The sequence below is a fragment of the Puma concolor genome, chromosome D4 (assembly GCF_028749965.1).
Source record: "Puma concolor isolate L17-30 chromosome D4, mPumCon1.1.hap2, whole genome shotgun sequence".
Taxonomy (NCBI): Eukaryota; Metazoa; Chordata; class Mammalia; order Carnivora; family Felidae; genus Puma; species Puma concolor.
The window spans coordinates 55,529,109-55,541,488 of record NC_141679.1 but is presented as its reverse complement, the minus strand read 5'-3'; the positions used below and the strand labels follow the sequence as shown (position 1 = coordinate 55,541,488).

Sequence of the window (12,380 nt, the reverse complement as noted above, 5' to 3'; positions counted from 1 at the left end):
ATCCATCATCTATCTATCCATCATCTGTCCATCCACATTTGTTTGGAAATGGTACTCTGTACCAGTCATTGTGCTTATCCAAGTGGCCTTCCCCCACCTCCTAAGACTAGTTGAGGTGTCTCTCCTTCCCATCCCATAGATCCACTCTGCCTCCATTTCACTGCTCATCACATTGAATTATGGCTTCCTATTTATATTCTTCTTCTATGAGATCCTTATAGGTAAAAATGGACCTTTTAACCATTATATTTTTAGCTGACAAACTATAATTGCTGAGTAAATGTTTGATGAAGAAATGGGTGAATGTTTTGGCCTTAAAATATATCTGCAGATTTTGGCTGCCAACTTTTATGAATTCTATTAACTCAGAGGTGGAGACCATTGAAATTCTTTTTCTTCATAGTATATCCATGACTGAGAACTGCACACTCTTAGGGTCTCAGACTTAAATTCAGGCCTGGTTCTGCCACTAACTAGGCTGTCAGTTTATCAGACTTCCAAAGTCTTAAGGTCTTCATCTGTAAAGGGGAGTTATAACACTTTCCACATCAACCAAAAAGGGCTTTGTGAAGTTCCAGTGAATAAGTAGTTGTGAAACTGTTCTGTCAGCTGTAAAGTCCTGGACACATTCAAAGGCATTATGATTAGTTGTTGATAATCCCCCCCCCCCCCAAAAAAAATCAGTATTTGTTTTGAGATAACATGACTCTTATCTCACACAGCTAGTTAGTCCCCCAGCTAGGATTTGAACTCAGGCAGTCTTGAGGCAGAGTCCAAATTGTTAAACACCACCATTATGTCCTCTAAAACAAGGATAAGAATAGGCCCTAGTGCCTAGGGTTATTTTGACATCATGGATATAAAGCACTTACTTTAGTATTTGACCACGTAGTAAGCATTCCATCATTAGTGGCTATTTTTCAAGGGTAAAGTTCCTTCTTTTTTTTTTTTTTTTTTTAATTTTTTTTAACGTTTATTTATTTTTGAGACAGAGAGAGACAGAGCATGAACGGGGAGGGGCAGAGAGAGAGGGAGACACAGAATCGGGAACAGGCTCCAGGCTCTGAGCTCGAACTCACGGACCACGAGATCATGACCTGAGCCGAAGTCGGACGCTTAACCGACCAAGCCACCCAGGCGCCCCGGGTAAAGTTCCTTCTTTTGGTGACTTCTAAAATGCCCTTTGACTCTGATGCAGGGATGACACTCCCAGCACAGAAGTGTGCATTGGATGCATTCAGAACTAATGGAGATAAAAAGATTCTGATCGCCACCTCAGTTGCTGATGAAGGCATTGACATTGCTGAGTGCAATTTGGTCATCCTGTATGAGTATGTGGGCAATGTCATCAAAATGATCCAAACTAGAGGTAAGAAGAGCTTTGATGCCATTACTAAGTGACTGCCAGTTTGTCTGATTTGTGAGTGTGTCTGTCATTTAGAAACTTACTTTCGACCAGTCATTGTGCTTCTGGCCTTTCTCTTTTACTGACCCTTGTTTGGCACAGTGGACTTTGATATCATTGGCCCTAACAGTGACTTACTTGATCAGGATTGGGGAGTACAATTTTGTCCACTAATATATATCCCATTTTGATTCTTGTGCACAATGAGTACTGTTTAGTTGACCTACATTGACTGACATTTATGGAAAGATAATTCCCACTTGGATTATATATGTATAGCCAACATGTGGACCTCTCATGGTGGTACTTGTGGTACTGATGGATCCCTGTATTCTAGAAGAAAAACTCCATGGGATTTTTCTGTCCTACCTCAACTAGGTGATCTCCTAAGTAGCCTCTCTTCCTTTTTTCAATTTCCATAACAACACCGGCCACTTTACTTCCTGAAAAACAGCTTTGGGCATGTCACTCGCCTGCATAGGAACTCTAATAGGTCCCAATTTACATGATGTTAAAAGGTCAAAATCCAGGACCAGTTTATCTTTCCGACCTATTTCCTGTTCTTCGCCTTTATTCATTATCCACTTCTGCCAGCCTGACTTCATAATTTTCTCGTTGTTGCAGAAAGTGCTCATGTACTGCTACTGATAATCTTCATTTTACCTCTTAACCTCTTCCCCTGATTCCATATCACCTGTCTCTAATTCCCCCAGCTGGCAATAGTTTTTGGAATGCACATAGTCCTTTACAGTGATCTTTCTTATAGCACTTATTGCCATCTGTATTCTGATGACTGTGAACATATCTATTTCCCCATTTCCCTGAAGGCTTTGAGGGAGGATGTGTTCATTATTTGTCTTAGAGTGCTCGCTCACAATGTCATCCTGTGGGTTCATATTGGATTGTCTTCAAGGCAGTGTCTCTGATAACATGGTTGTCTAATCACCCTGCACCATGGGGACCCCAAGGAAGCCAGTCTAGTGTGGGCTCTTAGTTTAACATGTAGTTTAATATTTAGGTATATACCTGCATTGGAGCCCATGCTCTAACAGCTCACCTTTCCTGTGAAAATGGAGTTCAGTGAACCAAAGTTGAATTTTAGGAATACCCTTTTGTTGACTTATTCTCAGATTTACCAGGGTTTTAAGTCAAAGGCACCAAATATTTGTTTTCTGATAGGCAGAGGAAGAGCGAGAGGTAGCAAGTGCTTCCTTCTGACTAGTAATGCTGTTGTAATTGAAAAAGAAAAAATAAACATATACAAAGAAAAAATGATGAACGACTCCATTTCAATGCTTCAGACATGGAATGAAGCAGTATTTAAAGAAAAGGTAAGTCTTTTAATCTGTGTTACTTTTTCAGAATCTGACTGTAATAGAATATGAGCATAGTTGGTACCTTTTATCATATTGCTCTGAGTGTTGCATTAGAACAATAAGTTTATGCTTAAAATTTTGTCCTGCAGTGAACATCAGAGTCATTCTGATTTAAGTCTCAGTGAGATTAAAATACAAATTATTAGTGTTGATACTTGAAGTTTGGTTTTTAGTTAGGACAAACTGAGTTAGAACGACCCTTAAGTTGGGAGCTCATCTTGAGGACTACATCATAACAGGCAGGACCCTGCTCTCCCCCGTCTTTTCCTCAGGCCCCTCTCTGATATCTGGAGTCTTCCGAGAAGAGCTCCCAGTGCACTATGCACGTGGTAAAATGCTGTTGTGGCTGTGGATAGTAATGTGCACTTTGGAGTGGCGTTATCTGTTCAGTTCAGCCTCTTGGTAGTAACCTTCATTTGATTGTAATTTCCTTTATAACCCAGAAGCATGGAACCAGATTGGGGAAAATCAGGAAACATATGCACATGCACACACACATGTACGCATGTACACGCACCCCCACACTTTCTCTAGACCCCTTGTGGAAACTTTGATCCCAGAATCGCTGCCACTTATGCGATATGTGACCTCAGGCATTAACTCTGTCTCTTAAGTCATCAGTCTCCACATTCATAAAGTTAGAAAAGAAATGGTATTTAATTCACAGGGCAGTTTGGGGGATAAAATGGGGTATGTGCATTGCTCAGCACAGTGCCTGGTACAAAGTAAGTGCTCAAAAAATGAGAGTTGTTATGGACAGAGGCATATGGGAGGTAGACTTGACCTTCACAAAAATGAACCTTACATTTCAGTAGACTGACTCCATAGTGTCCATATTTTTAAAAAGTCATAATCTCTTTTATCAAGAAAGTTTTAAGAAGTAGTGGTCTAACACTTATTTTAGGACATAAAATCTTAACTTTGTCAGTGGTTCCTCATTTTTTAAAAAATGTCTTCCTAAAGCTTAGAGACTAAAATATTTAAAAATACTTCTTCCACAGTTTCATTGAGAATGGCAGGGAAATTTTTTAGTTCCTCTTAATTTTTCTTCTGAATTTTACTGAAGATAAGGGCTTTTCACTGTGCCACCTTCCCATTTTGTAGCATATGGGAATGTTGGCAATAAAAGTTTTAAAACCATAATAGCTTTCATCCCCATGCCCTAATTTTTGTCTCTTCCATTGGGTGACAAGCTGCTTAGACTCCTTTGTGGCAGAAGAAATAGAGTAAAAATCTGCCAGGGGAGATGGAGGCTGGGCCAGACACAGACATTCTTTTGTAGTCAGTGTGCCAGGACAGGAGTGGGATGAGAACAAAACAGGTTAAGTATCAACATGTTGAGTTAGACTGTTGAATCACATTTGGGATTCCCCTCACAGCCACAGAGAACAGGCAGAGACGGTAAAGGATGAGAGGGAGTTTGGGACAAGTGTGGCCGGGACCTGTTGGTAGCTGGTAATTTTGTTGGGGGTGTGTGTGGGAGTTCTGGCTCCCCACAGGGTCTCCCTGACATCACAGGCAAAAAGGTCTACCATTTGGCAGGGCTGAAGGTCATGGCTCCCCTCTTGGCCTTCTCTGACACCATGGGGTGAGAGTGTCAAGGTTCTTCGTTACAGCTTTGCAAGTGGAAATTTTGGTGCCCCACTCAGTCTTTGCTAGCATGGGTAGGGGTGAGGCCACCCTAAAAATAGGTTAGTTATTTACATATATATATGTGTGTATATATATATACACACATACATACATACATACATACATTTAGGGGCACTTGGGTGGCTCAGTCAGTGTCTGACTCTGGCTCAGGTCATGATCTCATGGTTCATGAGTTTGAGCCCCGCGTCAGGCTGTGTGCTGACAACTCTGAGTCTGGAGCCTAGTTGGGATTCTGTCTCCTTCTCTCTCTCTGCCCCTCCCCTACTCACACTCACTCTGTCTCAAAAATAAACTTAAAAAAATTTTTTTTATATATTTTTGAGAGAGAGAGAGAGTGTGTGCATGCACAAGTGGGGGAGGGGCGGAGAGGAAAGAGGGAATCCCAAGCAGGCTTCGCGCCATCAGCACGCAAAGCCCAATGCAGGGCCCAAACTCATGAACTGTGAGATCATGACCTGAGCCAAGATCAAGAGTCGGACACTTAACCGACTGTGCCACCCAGGTGTGCCCCTAGGCCGTAGTTTTTTGTTTTATTCTGTGATGTTTGGAGTAGAACAGTTAATGTCTGAAAGTTTTTTGGCTTGCTAGGCTGTGCCTTTCCAGGTCCTTTGGCTAGAGAGAGTAGGCTTCTGTTGAGATATTTTTTATTTGTGCCCATAGGCATTTCTGCTTGCTTGTTTCTTCAGCCCCTAGTCTGGATATATGAGGTGAAAAGAAAACCCAGGGAGTCACCACCATGTTGTTCTACCATCTGTTTCCTAGCTGCCTGCCATCCTCTCTTCAACCTTTGGAATCTTCTTAGGTTTATTTTCTCCATCATGTCCAGGTTCTTAGTTATACTTAGCCATGTCCTGAGGTTTGAAATAGAAGGCAGACATACTATATATACATTTAACTTTACTGTAATTCAACAATACTCTCCTGTGGTTGGAAGAGGAGAGAAAAAAATTTTCTTAGATGATGGGGACTCTTCTGCCTGCTGTTCCATTTAATGGGTCTCTGCTCTACAAGTGGGTGTAGTCATGCCTGAAACAGTATATATCATATGTTTATTTGTGAGGGATTTAAAAAATTTTGCCAACTACTAAAGTAGAAAGCATGGTTCAGATGACTATTTTATGGACATCCTTAGTATTTTATGAGCATCTTTGATGAAAAAATTAAAAGACTAATTGGAGGTCACAGTTAAACACTGACTAACAAAGAATTAGGAGAACCATTAAAATAATCTATGGGATTTTTTTTTTCAATAAACAAAGTCAGGTACTGTATGTTCATGGAAGTTGTATATAAATGAATGATTACATACACATATATGTGTATATATATACCTCCTAGTTGTACACAAATTACACTGATGATGTGGGGTTTTTTTTTTGTTTGTGTGTTTTTTTGCATGTAGGTTCTCCAGATACAGATTCAAGAAAAAGTCATCAGGGATAGTCAAGGAAAAGTAGAACCTGTACCTGATAAGGAAAATAAAAAACTGCTCTGCAGAAAGTGCAAAGCCTTTGCATGTTACACTGTTGATATCAGAGTGGTGGAGGTAAGCAGCCTTTTTAACAAAGAGCACTGGGTCATTTTTTAGCACTAATTAAAGCTTACTATTGGTGAGATATTTATAGTCAGACATTATTATTTTTATTGTTTTCATGACCATAGTCAATGTATTTTTAAAAAGCTAAACACGGGGGCGCCTGGGTGGCTCAGTCGGTTAAGCGTCCGACTTCAGCCAGGTCACGATCTCGCGGTCCGTGAGTTCGAGCCCCGCGTCAGGCTCTGGGCTGATGGCTCAGAGCCTGGAGCCTGTTTCCGATTCTGTGTCTCCCTCTCTCTCTGCCCCTCCCCCGTTCATGCTCTGTCTCTCTCTGTCCCAAAAATAAATAAATGTTGAAAAAAAAAAATTAAAAAAAAAATAAAAAGCTAAACACGTTTTAATAGGAAATCCTTAACAATAAAGAAGAAAAAGAAGCCACTTAACTAAATATTACATAGCCATTAAAAATGGTTATGCTAAATGAATGGGGTATCTTGGATTCGATCCTAGAGTAGATAAAGAATATTATTATAAAAAGTAGTAAAATCTGTAGTTAATAGTAATGTTCCAATCCTAATTTCTTAGTTTTGACAAATGTACTATGGTGTGTGAGAATTCAGGGAAGCTGGGTGAAGGGTCTACAGGAATTTTCTGGATAATCTTGGAAATTTTTCTGTAAATCTAAAATAATTCCGAAGTAAAGTTTATTAAACAAAATGATCATGAAGCTTATGTATAATGAAAAACTTCTTACAAACTAATGAAGTGGGAAAAATAACAAGGATACAAAATTGGAAATATGCTAGGACTATAGCAGTGTGACATAATAGCAATAATACCACCATCACTACCAGCAACAAAAAAATAAATTTAACTTTGTATAGAAAAAAAGACTAGGGGAAATATCTAAAATGCATTACTATTTTGCAGTGAGATTCTGTGATATTTTCTACTATTTTATGTTTTCTAAACTTTCTTTTTGGGATACAAATCACTTTTATAACGAAAACAAAGTATCTCATTTTAAAAAATAGGTTAGTTTTCTGAATTTTTTTTCCCTAATACTTTTGGATAAAACTTTGGATACAAAAATGTCTAAAGACAAAAGTTCCATGAACATACAGCAACTCCATTGCTGCTGATAAAGGGGAGGCTCGTTCAGATGATGAGTTTTCAGGGTTCTCCTTGGGCTTCAGAAAGCTAAAGTCTCTAATCAGTCCCTCTGAGCAAGAAGCATATTAGGGGTGATACTAGCAAGTTCCCATGCCTTTAGGAGTCTGCTTCTTTAGCTATAAAAGGTCCCTTCAGCTCCAATTTGAGTGATTTTTCTGTTGAAATGGTGCTTTATGACTTTTCCCGAGGGGCTGGTGTGTTGGGGTCTGCATTTGTTCTGTACAGTGTGGCCTTTCTGAGGTTTACTCTAAAGTTGACTACAGGCAGAGCCTCTGAACCCTTTAGTCCCCAACCCTCTTCAGATCCACATTGACCCTTTGTTCTTCTCTGTATCCTTTGGATTTTGCCTGCCAGGTGAATTCAGTCTTTGGAGATCTTCAATAAATACTCCCTTTTGTTTCTGAATCAATAAAGGGTATCTATTTTCAGAAGCTCAGTTCCCTGGAAACTTCTTAGTCCTCCTCTTCATGAGATGGCCCATCACTTCACTTGTACCCTGACCCCCACCCTCATCTCCACCCGTGTAACTGGGAGTCAGGCCGCGTGGATTCTGGTCTGGCCTTCAGGTGAATGTGTATTTCCTTCTTAGCCCATCTGTAAAATGAGTGGGATCCTACGTGCTCTTCATCTCAGATTAGGGTGGAGCTTTTTTAAATCACGGTTTTGTACTCGTTTTAATGTTGTTATTCAATCCCTTCATCCGTAGGAATGCCATTACACTGTGGTTGGAGATGCTTTCAGGAAGTGCTTTGTGAGTAAACTACACCCCAAACCAAAGAGCTTTGGATATTTTGAGAAGAGAGCAAAGATCTTCTGTGCCAGACCAAACTGCAGCCATGACTGGGGAATCCATGTGAAGTATAAGATATTTGAGATTCCAGTTATAAAAATAGAAAGTTTTGTGGTGGAGGATATTGCAACTGGAGCTCAGAAACTATATGCAAAGTGGAAGGACTTTCATTTTGAGAAGATACCATTTGATGCTAAGGAAATGCCCAAATGACCTGGGTGCCTCATTCTTTGGCTACAGGGGATGGATGACCGACCCTGACTGAAGAAATTAGCCCCAGTGGGTACAATCATGGATTGCTTGTACCATTGTGAAGGTATTTGCCCAAGGCTTGTATTGAAGTAAATATCTATCACTTAACTTTACCCTCTGTTTATGGCTTTCTGTAGGCCAATAAAGCTCTTAAGTACTTGGGAAAAATTGAAAAAGCCTTAACTTCTTTTCCTATCCTTCCCCTTGCAACTGATCCCCAATGAATATCCAGTAGCCACTGGGTACACATTAGAATGAATGAATGAATTGAAGGAAGGAAAGAAATGTTGAAAGTTTTTTCTATGCTTCCCTTTCTTTCCTTAACCTGCTACTGTAAACTGACTTTTGCCCTTAATCTACTGACATTGTTCTTGTTAATACCAGTGCCTAATCCATCGGGCACTTCTTAGGCCTTCTCTCTCTGATCTCTTTGCTGCTTTTGGCCCTGTTGAGTACTCCTTTCCTGGAACCCCCTCTTGGCTCCTATTTCTGTTAGCTCTGTCCCAGTCTGTGCTGTTGATTCCTCTATGCTGATCTCTTAAATGCTGATAATTCTAAGGGTTCGATAAATACTCATATACATAGATATAGTAGTTACTCATATTTTCCATGTACCAGTGTGTGGCATGTAATCTTAAAATTCTGTAGGACAACTTTTAGTAATAGGAGCATGTAGATGATACAGTACTTCTTGAGAAATTGATTTGTTTTTATAGTTTATTGTACATCTTGCCCTATTAATTTGTTTCCTTAACCCGTGCTGTTGTTCCCTTTGAATGGTCATCTCAAGCCATTTTGTAATAATAGTTGATGGTCAACAGTTTGGACTCTGTTCTCAGGTTTCTTGGATGAAACTGAGGAGATAAATTTGGCTGTCCTATCCACTTAAAAAAATCAGACTATGTATTCAAGTGGCATTCTTGTGTCATTAAACAAGGTTGCTGATGCCCTGAGAGTTGTTTGCAGTTTTCCAGACATGGGGACAACTGCCTGAGTTTTGCTGTTTCCATGTAGGCCACGGTATTTTGTGTTCAAGACAGGGTAGGCTCTGTAATAACTTAAGTATTCTCTAAAACAGATTCAGATTAGTTGTAATTCACTAGGACCATAAATGGCTTAGACAAACCTTCAAACATCACAAAAGGAAAGACAGAAAGCTCTGACCAGAAAATGAAGTGGCTGGAAACTTGATCTTAACTTGTAGCCTCCAGGAAGGAGAAAATACATTGTTGATGTTTGAGCCACCCAGTCTATGATATTTTGTTATGGCAGCTGAGACATGTGCCCCAAAATGCTGTCAATGACAATAAGGACGTAAACTATAGGACACGAAAATTAAAAAATGATGATCTGCTCACCACGCTTACATTATTGCTCCTACTAGCTTCTTGTCTGCTCCCAACCAGGGCAGAGAAATCCTGGTTCCCCAACTCTTCCATTTCACCTGTATAGCACGGATGTGGTTGTAAAAGCAGGAGAGGTTAAACGTCACCCAGGCTTCAGGATGCTGGTAGCCTGAGACTCGCTCTGCTCTAAACAGGCCCAGACTGAAGCCTCACACACCACAGAATTCAATTCCAAAGTCAAAAAGTTTTGCTTGAAAATAGATTTAATCTCTTCTTCAAATTACAAATGTTCTAAGTCTCTCTCCAAAACCACCTCCAAAGTCCTCCTCTTAACTGAAAAATTTTCTGGGGACGATTTTTGAAGATAGTAAAAGAAAAATGTCACAATTTCTTTAGTGTTGATCCATCCAAAGGTACATAATCAAAAAATGTCAGTGTCTGATCCAAGCTGTCTGGATCATCCGCTCTGAAGGAAGAAGGGGGCAGGGGAGTCACAATCACTACTGTGATCTGAAGTGGGAGAAAGTTCTCATCTACCCATGTCGGTTAACTCTGGCATACTATGCATAGGCCAGGGAGTCTCAAGGGAAAGGTTTCACCGAACAGAGGGGAGGACAGGCGACGCCTTCTGAGAAGACTTATCAGGCTGACAGTGAAAAAATCAACATCCTGTAATCAGTTTCCTTAAAGACAAGCTCAGTTCTCCTTTTCTGGCCCTACTGACATTGCCACCACTTAAGCTTCCAAATTCCAGAGAGAGAGCCAAAGATTCACAAAAATAGAGAATGCAGAAACTGCTCGTTTTGTGCCTGGAGGGATGGCACCAGAACACGTCCGTGCTCACGTGCATGTGTGCAAGGCGGCACCCCTGCGGGGAGGCCCACACGTGGAGGGGGGTGCTCTGCACCAAGGGCCTGGCCGGCCGGTGGCGCTTCGCTCCCTCCTGGTGCAGCTCCAGGTGCAGGTGACCTACTTGGCCATCTTGCGAACCATGTAGTTGAGGATGCCCCCGTTGTGGAAATAAGCAAGCTCCACGTCGGTGTCGAACCTCATGACGGCCTGGAAGCTCTTCCCGGTGTCAAGCTGTGATGACAAAGAAGCAGAGGAGAATCAGTGAGGGAGGAGGCTAGGCAGGGAGGGGCGCCCACCCACCCTGTCCTCAGGGCTGCTACGTGCAGTCCCGGGCTCCAGCCCAGACCCAGGAAATCAGAAGCTGCATTTGGACGAGACCCCCAGTGGACTTCTCTGCACAGGGAAGCATCATAGCGTATGAGTGATGGCAGTGACAGGCAACAGAGAACCAGGTCTCCTGGGGTAGCAGCAACTAATGATGTTCGGGATGGCGTTTTCTCTCTTTACTTTGAGAGGGAGAGAGAGAGATCATGCGCGCACATCAATGTGGGGGCAGGGGCAGAGAGAGAGGGAGAGAAAGAATCCCAAGCATTCAGTGTGGGGCTGGAACTCACAAACCCCAAGATCATGACCTGAGCCCAACCTGGATACTTACCAGATGGAGCTACCCAGGTGCCCCTGGATGGTATTTTCTAAACCCTCTCTGGGAGCTGCGGGTCAGGAGAAGTCTCATTAAGGTGGTCCCGTAGGCAGTGCGGGGCACTTGGCCTCACCTCACATAGGGAGCTGTCGTTTTTACCTCTGGGCTAATCAAAATCTGGGGCCTGGGGTGAGGCTCAGGGATGGGGTGTGTCTGTTCACATTTTGATAATAAAAAGGTATTTTTTGGGTAATGTGACTATGTGCGGTCTTTGAGCTTCCCCCCACCCCTCTCTGGGCTGAGTCTGGGCCACAGTGGAGACAGCGGGGCTGGTTGGAGGGTAAGAAAGGAAGTGATGGTGACCACACGCATAAACAAGCAGTAAGTGATCAGTCAACAGCTGCCATCCTCCCTGCAGTCCTACTGAGTGATTTTCTTCCTTCCAAACTCTACTCCTTTCCTTCTGACGGGATTGATTATAAACACACAGCCCTGTTGACTTGGGCCCGGTGTGGAGAGGCTCAGCTTACCTTGACCTGCACTTTCATTCGTGGTTTGAGGTTTTCTGGAATGATGATCGTGTATCGTTCCCGCCCTGTGAGTCCCAGGATGTCTGCAGTCTCCCCAGGAAGATATTCGAGGGGAATCACCCCCATTCCCACCAAATTACTGCGGTGAATGCGCTCGTAACTCTCCGCCAGGACGGCTTTGATTCCCTGAGGAGCCAAGACAGTACTTTGGACACAGTTCCAGTTTTCTTTGGCAACAAAGAAACTTTACAAAAGGCTTCCTAAGTCTTCTCACACCTAAATTCTAAGTACCAACTGGTTGTTTACATAAAGTTGCTCTCTAATTATAAATAACACAGTAGATAGTCTGAACTGCCTATAAGTACAGGCCACGTGCAAGTATTTGAATGGATTTTCTCAATCCACCCTCCGCCAGCTCTGGGAGGTAGAGGCCATTATTGTCCCCCCTTTACCCACGCAGTCAGTGGAGTACCTGGTATTGGAACCCATGCAGTTTCACCACACGCTTAGCTGCTTTGTGATACAACATCTCTTAGCAAACTTTCATTGTTATCTGGAATCTACACCACAAAACACCATAATCATTTCTTCTATTTCCCTGGGATTTTGCTACTATAGGTGCAGACACAAAAGATTTAACCAAAAAAGCAACTTCCAGAACATACTATCGAGAAAGTAAATGATGTGCTGCTTTTACAATTCCTGTTTCAAGGACTGAATTGCACTGAATACAGTCTTCATATTAAGACTTCCTGTAAAGTACATTGTATTCGTGAACTAGAAGTGGCAATATACAGCAGTGCTCAATAAGCCAGGATCCTTGATT

General features: G+C 41.9%; 2 protein-coding genes across 4 annotated transcripts in view; one reads left to right on the top strand and one right to left on the bottom strand.

Annotated features, from left to right (window-relative positions):
* The window catches only part of RIGI (RNA sensor RIG-I), a 39,018-nt gene extending 29,879 nt beyond the window's left edge, over nucleotides 1–9,139 (top strand). For all 3 annotated transcript variants that reach the window (XM_086683351.1, XM_086683352.1, XM_086683353.1), the window contains 4 exons: nucleotides 1,199–1,369; nucleotides 2,585–2,736; nucleotides 5,837–5,980; nucleotides 7,851–9,139. In XM_086683351.1, the coding sequence (XP_086539477.1) occupies nucleotides 1,199–1,369; nucleotides 2,585–2,736; nucleotides 5,837–5,980; nucleotides 7,851–8,147 (764 nt within the window). In that variant the 3' untranslated portion in view covers nucleotides 8,148–9,139. The remainder of the gene's footprint in view (nucleotides 1–1,198; nucleotides 1,370–2,584; nucleotides 2,737–5,836; nucleotides 5,981–7,850) is intronic.
* Nucleotides 9,140–9,777: 638 nt separating this feature from the next.
* ACO1 (aconitase 1) overlaps nucleotides 9,778–12,380 on the bottom strand; it is a 67,445-nt gene continuing 64,842 nt past the window's right edge. The window contains exons 20-21 of the mRNA XM_025934943.2: nucleotides 11,555–11,740; nucleotides 9,778–10,615 (exon numbers count right to left, since the gene is read on the bottom strand). Coding sequence (XP_025790728.1) covers nucleotides 10,502–10,615; nucleotides 11,555–11,740 — 300 coding nt within the window. The 3' untranslated portion in view covers nucleotides 9,778–10,501. The remainder of the gene's footprint in view (nucleotides 10,616–11,554; nucleotides 11,741–12,380) is intronic.